Consider the following 9,142-nt stretch of genomic DNA (forward strand, 5'->3'; position numbering starts at 1 on the left):
CTGACAAAGGGTTATTGGTTAAAAAAGCTATTAATTCATTGCATGTAATTAATTTTGGACCATATAGATCCTGTCTAAATGAAATATTTATAGGGAATGACTCCATCCTTTAACTACCAAGTCTTGTTTGTTTTGTACTATATTATATAGTGAAGGAAATTAACATCTCACAGGTGAGTTACCTAACCAAGTGTCCTCTCAAAATCTAATTTCGGATCCCTCCTTTATGTTGAAAGTATCATACCTGAATCTGATACTTTTCAGATTCATTAGTCCAGCCCTGAACTGTGAGTCACCTAGTTTTCCTTTAACTTGTGAAAGAGGTTTTAGCCCCATGTATTTGTTTCAAAGTAGTTCTTGCAACGTTATATCCTCAGTTAGTAGCTTGTACAGTCACTTACATAGGAGAGAGGTATTTTGGATGTCTAGAACCTTGATCCCTAATCCATCCAGATCTTTGGGTTTACACAAGACATTCCATTATTTGCCCTGGTGGAATTTCTTTCTTTTTTTACCATCGCTTTGCTAATAGAATCTTGATTGAAAATAATTGATCTTTTTAAGAACCCCGCGTGGGATTTTGGAAGAAATACATCATATAAGTGGATAGGCTACTAAGAACTGAGTTTACATAGGTACTTAGCCTTTCAACTACTCTGTCTTTTTTTAATTCATTCATCTACTCCTTTCCAGTCTAAGTTTCTTTGTTTTCAATAGGTAACTCTCATATTGCACATCCAAATATGTCAGCATATTGGTCGGCCTTGTCTTGAGCCACCCCAAAGCAAAATGATAAATGCTAACATATCAGCAACAATGTTAAATAGGATAGGAGAGAGCAGGTCGCCTTGACGTAGACCTTTCTACATTTGGAAGTAATGGTCAAATTTTTCATTGACTTTTACTGCTACGCTGCCCCAGAAATGAGGCTTTCTACCCATGTGCATCATTTAGGCAAGAAGCCTTTTATCCAAAGGGACTGTAGCAGGAATGGCCATTTACTTTCTTCTATGCCTTCTCAAAGTCAATTTTGAGGATTGCACTGCTCATCTTTTTTCGATGGAGCTCATGTAATGTCCCGTGTAAAATGATCACCTCTTCAAGGATATTTCTTCCGCTCATGAATGCCATTTGTGTGGAGCAGATTATATGGTCCTTAACACTATTTAAACAGTTGGTGTTCACCTTAGTAAAAACTTTGAACTTACATTTAGTAGACAAATAAGTATGTACCGTTGGATACAACAATCTTCTTTAGTTTTTTTGGAGTGTAATTACTCCAAAATTTAGGCTATAAATTGGTAGGTTCCTAGAATGCATTTCATGGAACATTTTCATCAAATCAATCTTGATGATATCCCATAATATCTAATAAATCTTAACCGAGAGGCCACCTGGACTCGGAGCTTTATTTCTTTCCATTTGGAATATTGCTTCCCTTGCTTCCTTTTCAATGAAAAGTGTCGTAAGGATATCATTTTCAGCATCTATCACCTGAGTGACAATGTATCCATGACTCCGTCATGAAAAAAATGACTATTCATAGATGGTACAAGTAACTCTTTATAATATTTAGTTATGTAAGATTTTAGGTTTCCTTGTCCCTCAATTTTTCCATCTTCTTGATCTAGATAAAAGATACGTTGTTTTCTATGTTTGCCATTTGCAATCATCCAAAAATAATGTGTGTTACTGTCTCCTTCTCTCGAAGGATTTCATTGATATTGGGACGTTGGTACCATTTAGTCTCCTCTTCTCGAAGCAAGTTAACCAATTTTTCATTCGATTAGTTCTTTAAGTTAATCTTGCTTATCGTGAAACATTGAAGCTTAGACTTTTTTTCTAGTTCGTCTATTCTTTTGTTGTTTATATGACCCACTATTGTGAGCAACCCATCCTTTAAGGTTCTGCCTTAGTGAGCTAAGTTTGTTTGTCCATCTTTGTGTGGAACTTTGTCCCCCTGACTGCCGATTCCATAACTCCTTAACCCAGTCTGCAAACCCGTCGCGGGCAAGCCAACCTAGCTCAAACTTGAAAGGTTTTTGACCCACAATTGGAATCGAGTCTCGGGTATATACCATGATAGGAGTGTGGTCAGAAAGTGAAGTCCGCTCAAGTCCCTGGATGGCTACCAACAGGTATTTTAATTCCCACTCTGTAGTCGTCAGGATCCGATCAAGTCTCTCAAAGGTGGGGATGTCAAGATTGTTTGACCAAGTATATTTTATCCTTGAAAGTTTGATCTCTCCTAGGTTGAATCTGTCGATGACCATGTTGAACAAGAATGGCCACCGGTTTGTGAACTTATCATTATTTTTCTCCTGATTGAACCTTAATATGTTGAAGTCCCTGTTAATCAAAACTAGGTATGGATTGTCACGGCATAAATTAACCCATTCTTCTAGAAAACTGGATTTAAATTCCGATTGGGCTTGACATACATGCTGGAATTTTTGTACATTGGACAAATGGCCAGTGACATGAATGAACAAACCCAACATTATCGATTCTAATGTATTGGATACTATGATCCAAAAACTTTGCCTATGGCACATTAGTTTGTGAATCTTGGCCAATGCATAATTCCTTGTGGATAATAGACTTACATTTGCCCACCAAGTGAATGCACCGTTTTGTATCATAATTGTCACTTCTTTTATACTAGGACATGTATGGTGTTCAAAATGTGAAATATTATATATAGTTGATATATGGGAAACCCCAACTCTACTACATCTGCCGTCACTCAATGCGATTGGAACTTCAATTCCGTTTATTGAGCTTTTTATTTGCTTACATGAGGTGACCCACATGGTACGGTGTGTTGGAATTTTTTTGTTTGTGTTCACTGCCACTAATGTCGAAACCTCTAATACAAATCTCTCCTTTATTCTTTATACAAACCGCTACCTTGTTTGATGTCCATGAACCTGTATCATTAAACTTCTTCAAGTTTGACCACTAAAAAGAATCAATTAGTTGTCCTCTGATCAAAAGAATCAATTAGTTGGCACTTAGTAGCAACGATGGGCGATGGCAAGCACTTAGTAGCAACGATGGGCGATGGCAGGCATTTAATAGCAGCACACATATGCTTACGAATAAGCACACGGCTGATTGATGTGGCAAAGTTTTTTTCTTACGAATAAGTTTTTTTAAAGGATGAAAGCCTTGTAGGGCTCAGGTTTCATTAGCAAAGAAATTTTACAGCAGCCTGTAAACTGAGTGTTGTTACACAATGCTGCAATGAATGGACATGGCGTTGCATGATTTTCATCGACACAGCTGAAGTTCCGGCATGAATGTAGCATGAGACAAACCTCTTTCACCGGTTTCTAAGCTTCTTGGTTTCTTCTTATTTCTACATGAATGTAATGGCATTGACGGACTCGACGATCTCCTTGATTTGAAGGAGAATTGGTCTATCACTCAGCGGCCAGGATGTACAACTGTCTCTTCTCATCTTCTGCGGTGATAGCCTTGATAATCACCAGACATTCAGAAAACAGAACACAGGTAGGCACCTGCAATTTGTGGACAACAGAACAAGCAAGCTGTTGTCACATGGCCTCAGCGGGGAGAGCAGGATGACCTGAATCTATAGAGTTTATTTGCCAGAACTCTCAAACCAATTTTTAGACTAAAATTTCTGAGAGCTCTACTAAATAATAGTTTACAGTTTCAATTTCCAACGTGATTCTATGAGAGTGATTCCATAAAATGAATTAGATGCTGAGAGATGAAAAAACAGCTTTTACTGATTCACTTTACCAATAAAATCACTTTCTATATAGAGTTTACCTTAGAGGATTAATACATAATCACTTTCAACTATAGAATCACTTTTCTCAGAAAATCACTTCGCCTATAGAATTTGAATCATTAGAGCTTTACCCAACATGCCCGTAATCCGCATTCTACAATAGTCGAGTATGTATGAGAAACAACCCATAGACCATACGCACATTAAGACCATGAGAGGCGAACATTGGAAGTACCATAGAAGTTGTTAAATCCTGCAACTAAACTAAGAATGATGTTAAATCCTGTACATTGCTTACCTTGGAAACAAAAACTTTTGGTTAGAATAGCTAGGTGAGAACTATACCATACCATGTTCATCAATTTCTATCTAATTGCATCTTGCATAGAATTCTTGGTATTCAGGAACATGTTTGTGTGCCCTCGTTTAGCTACAAGAAGAGCGTTTGTGACCAACGCCAAAAGAAATCTTAAATAGCAGGTAGTACTTTTTTTTTTTGTTTCTGTCCCATCTAAATTATCTAATTTTTTTCACAATAGAGACTCATACCCTCAACACATAGGCTTGAGAGTGCTTTGGGGGCAACCGACGGCTACAGAGGGTTAAGACGCGGCCGCAAATGGGTAACACCCTAAGGTGCGCACGCCCGGATTCGAGTCCGGACGAGTCCGTTCCTCGCCGGGAGACGGTACCAACCGAGCTAAGCTCAGCTTGCTGGTGACAATTGGACTGAATTACCTGATTATGGGTGACAATTGGAAAGACTTACTCGCTGGTCTAGTTTATGCTGGCGAAAAGCTCTGTCTGTACTCTGTTCAGTCCATATTTCAGAAGTCTTAGACCAAAAAAGCTGTAAAAGTTCTTGATTCCATTGTTTGTTGTCAGGTTGGCGACGATCTTCAACAGTGGCTCCACGTAGTTATTTATATTTTCCCAAAAAGTGGACCAATGTTCTGAGAAAATGGAGGTGCTTCCTTCTGACCTGGGGAAAAAAAAAAGAAGCGTCACCTTAACAGGTTGAATTTGAACATACATTTGAGTCCCAAGTCCGAGATTTTTAAACAATTGATGAGTCTCTCTTGTAAATAGTGTTTGGGAAATATTTATCCTTCAAAATCTTGGGCAAATTATTATTATGAGGGATTCATTAAGAAACGTTATGTCCCTAATTCCTATCCCACGAGAAGCTTCGGTGAGGCAGACAGCTAAATTTCCAGTGAAAACTACGTAGTTGGTAGTACCGTGAAAACCTCATGTTTTCTGTCCTTCGTTGGTTGTATAATATGATCTCAGCTTCCTGTGGTGTTTTCTTTGGATTTTGAGGAGGGTTTCACGATTCCACCCAATATGTGGTTTGCACTGGATATTTATTTTCTTCTTTACATAAAAAATTGCAACAAGCTAAAACATATTTGGTTCACGTCTAAATTTACCATGTATAAAGTGAGCTATATCATAATTTTTTAGATAATTATTTATTAATTATCACAACTATGATACATCATACTCATTAGCCTCTTAATTCACACATTAACTACTTAATTTTTAACTAATTTTATCACACTTATAACTAAAAATTTATTAATCATATTTTTTAACAAGCCGCATTGACTAACTTTAAGAGTGACAAATTTGAACGTGACCCAAACATGCCCCTTGGTTCCCATGGCACGCGCTTAAGACCTTGACCAGCGCCTGACGTTCACGAGTCGCCACGTCACAAAGATCTAGATCTGCTGGTCAAGTCGGAACAGGGCGGCTGAAGAATTGGATTTGGAGACAAATATCGACGCCTCGACGGACGCCATTGCTGACGGAGGATCTGGTCCGGTGCCGGAGATGTTTGAAGAAGGTCGAAGCATGTGTACGTGCCCTCAAGGTGGCTAGGGATCTCCCATGGGCCAACGAACGTAACTGATGCAACAAATTACATCATATCAAACTTCAGATTCCAGTGAAGTTGATACAATCCACCTTCTCCGCTCCGCATAATTTTGGTTCACCTATACGAACTAGAAGGATTAGCGTGTCTATGCTGCACCTTTTTTTTTTTACAAAACATAATGAAAGAATAAAAAAAATTATGTTCACCAATTTTAAACATCTCAATATTTATTTATAAATTTATTAATATCTAACACATTAATTTCATTATAAATAAAAAATCTTATTTTTATGCATAATACAACCTAACAAAATTTGTTTCATATTTTTTTAAAAAAAATTAGATATTTTTCTATGCATTTTAGATTATTTCAACCGATTTATCAATATAACAATTATACCTTTCGCTATTTTTCTAAAATTTCCCAAAAAGTTATATTATACACGTGAATATATAGATACATATATACATACATACACATATATGTATATATATATATATATATATATCCGTATATATACATATATACATATGTAAGACCCACGTAAACAAGTACTTGACCCCTTTAATATATAGTATTGATGCGACGAAAGACACTAACAGGTGAAGCAACACATCTCAAACCAACCAGGCAAACACAACTCAGCAGACTAGGGATATTCTTAAGAAAGTTATTCATGAAACAACACTTAACTCGAGCAGATCGCTTGCAAATGATATCAGATAAGTAAAGTCAACAAGACAAAACTGTATCTGGCAACGCACACCCCCACACATCAACCAATTATGCCATTATTTTTGGGCAATCGCAACTCTACCCCTCAACCAGGCTCAAGCGATAACCATAACAAAACCTCCTACTAAGCGATAGCAAATATGATAATGCATAAGATAATTGATAAAGCCTGCATGGCGAACTTCCATGTCGGCACAACTGGTACAAGCCAGCCGCTAGTCGTGCTGGGCAGCCTAGTACCGGTAGTGAGCGGGCTTGTATGGACCATCGACCGGGACACTTATGTAGTCAGCCTGGGACTTGGTGAGCTTAGTCAGCCTGGCACCAAGCTTGCCCAAGTGGAGAGAAGCAACCTTCTCATCGAGGTGCTTGGGGAGTACATACACCTTCTTCTCATACTTGCCAGTGTTCTTCTCCTTCCACAGCTCAAGCTGGGCAATGACCTTTATCAAGCACAAAATTTAATGATAAGATTTCACTCACTGGTGTATCAGTTAACATGGCTGAGACAAGATAGATATTGGTCGCCATGTTTTACCTGGTTAGTGAATGAGCAGGACATGACGAAGCTGGGGTGGCCAGTAGCACACCCAAGGTTCATCAGACGACCCTCAGCAAGGACAATGATGCCAGTGTTAGTCTCAGGGAAGACCCAGCGGTCAGTCTGGGGCTTGATGGTGATACGCTTGACACCAGGGTAGGTCTCAAGACCGAGCATGTCGATCTCATTGTCGAAGTGACCAATGTTGCAAACAATGGCATTGTTCTTCATCTTCCTCATGTGGTCAACCATGATGATGTCCTTGTTGCCAGTGGTGGTCACAAATATGTCAGCCTCAGAGACAACATCCTCCAAGGTGAGAACCTGGAGACCCTCCATCAAGGCCTGGAGGGCACAGATGGGGTCGATCTCGGTCACAATGACACGGGCACCAGCCTGCTTGAGTGCGGCAGCACAGCCCTTGCCAACATCACCATAACCGCAGACCACAGCAACCTTGCCGGCAATCATAACATCAGTGGCCCTCATCAGACCATCAGGGAGGGAGTGACGGCAACCGTACAGGTTGTCAAACTGTTCAGAACAAAAACAGATCAGTTACAAACTTCTAGCTGCATTGGCATACCAGAAACTCAGTAACATTTCAATTTTGAGCAAAGCAGATCATGAGTACATTCAAGATTCCAGCAAGTGCATGCTAGATCAATCAAGCTACACCACAGATTAAAGAAATTACTCCAGAGAAACTTTGAAACAGGTGTACCGCACAATACCTAACTAAGCATGAGCTAATATAAAAATAAGTGGCTAGTCTACTTACAGCACAAGCAAACAGGGCTCACGTTATGCTGTCGGCACACCACAAAACATGCCACTAATATTAGTAAGCTACCAAAAATGAATTGATTTAAGAACTGAGCAACTCATAGACCAAGATACAGATCCAACTGAAAACGACAACAGTTGAAATTTAGGAGCATAGCGTAACAAGAACCACACATATCACCTAAACAAGGCAGCACAAAGAAGACAAAATAGGCAAGACACTGCACCACCATCCTTCAATTCAAATTCAAAAATCCTGGTCCTATAGAGATCTGAATCACATCTTTAATATACTAAATACTAACCACCTAATCCACCTAACAATCATTTCTGGTGTGCTATAATGGTAATGAAAACTAGCTACAGCCATCACTCGTCAACAAGATCTAAATCACAATAATAAGCATAATTAAGATCTCAAGCAGTAGCATCAACAAACAAGTAGATCTCACGTCGCTAATTATGGAAGGACAGTAAAAAATCTAGATCTACGCAAGAGCATCAGATCTAAAACGAAATGGGAGAAAAAGGAGGGCAGCATGCTTCACCTTGCTCTTGGTGACGGAGTCGTTGACGTTGATAGCGGGGAAGAGGAGGGTGCCGGTCTCCTGCATCTGGTAGAGCCTCTTGACTCCGGTGGTGGTCTCCTCGGAGACGCCGACGAGCCTCTCCTTCGTCTTGCGGTACTTCTTGGGGTCGGCCTTGAGCCCGTCGCGGATGATGGTAAGCACGATCTTGAACTCGGCGTTGTCGGTGGATTGAGGGTCGGGGATCTTGCCGGTCCTCTCGTACTCCTCCTCGGCCTTGACCCCCTCGTGGATGAGCAGCGTGGCATCGCCACCGTCGTCGACGATGAGGTCGGGGCCCCCGGCCTCGCCCCAGTCGAGGCAGCGCTCGGTGCACCACCAGTACTCCTCGAGCGTCTCCCCTTTCCACGCGAACACCGCCGCGGAGTCCCGCGCGATGGCGGCGGCGGCGTGGTCCTGCGTGGAGAAGATGTTGCAGGAGCACCAGCGGACCTCGGCGCCGAGGGCGGTGAGGGTCTCGATGAGGACGGCAGTCTGGATGGTCATGTGGAGGGATCCCGAGATGCGGGCGCCGGCAAAAGGCTTAGAGGGGCCGAACTCGGTGCGGCACGCCATGAGCCCGGGCATCTCAATCTCCGCGAGCTCGATCTCGAGGCGGCCGAAGTCGGCCTGGGAGAGGTCCTTGACCTTGTACTCCCGCCCCGACGAGGTCTTCTCCACAGAGAGCGCCATGGGCGAGGAGGAGGAGCTCGCGGATAGGATCTGGAGTGGAATGTAATGGGAGGAGACGGCGGAGGGGGAGGAGCGGGGTGGGGAGGGTTTTATGGGGCGAGGAGATGGTGCGTGGACGTTGGGTTTTTTTTTTATGCGGAGATTAGCAGCCGCTGGATCTGGGCGGGGTCTG

At 41.4% G+C, this 9,142-nt stretch overlaps 1 protein-coding gene across 1 annotated transcript; it reads right to left on the reverse strand.

Annotated features, from left to right (window-relative positions):
* Window positions 1-6,337: 6,337 nt before the first annotated feature.
* Window positions 6,338-9,142, reverse strand: LOC133886726 (adenosylhomocysteinase-like). The gene is made up of 3 exons (XM_062326519.1): window positions 8,260-9,142; window positions 6,923-7,459; window positions 6,338-6,827 (listed from the first exon to the last, which is right to left on the reverse strand). Exons 1-3 carry the CDS (start codon window positions 8,968-8,970, stop codon window positions 6,618-6,620), a joined length of 1,458 nt encoding a protein of 485 aa, XP_062182503.1. The 5' UTR covers window positions 8,971-9,142; the 3' UTR covers window positions 6,338-6,617.

Source organism: Phragmites australis, chromosome 12, assembly GCF_958298935.1.
Source record: "Phragmites australis chromosome 12, lpPhrAust1.1, whole genome shotgun sequence".
Lineage (NCBI taxonomy): Eukaryota > Viridiplantae > Streptophyta > Magnoliopsida > Poales > Poaceae > Phragmites > Phragmites australis.

Bases quoted from the DNA above. Each gene is read 5' to 3' on its own strand.
- LOC133886726 (XM_062326519.1), bottom strand. From the start codon at position 8,970: ATGGCGCTCTCTGTGGAGAAGACCTCGTCGGGGCGGGAGTACAAGGTC. The intron at 7,460-8,259 runs GTGAAGCATGCT...TGTTCTGAACAG, and splicing joins ACTCCGTCACCAAGAGCAAG to TTTGACAACCTGTACGGTTG. The intron at 6,828-6,922 runs GTAAAACATGGC...TGCTTGATAAAG, and splicing joins CCTGCTCATTCACTAACCAG to GTCATTGCCCAGCTTGAGCT.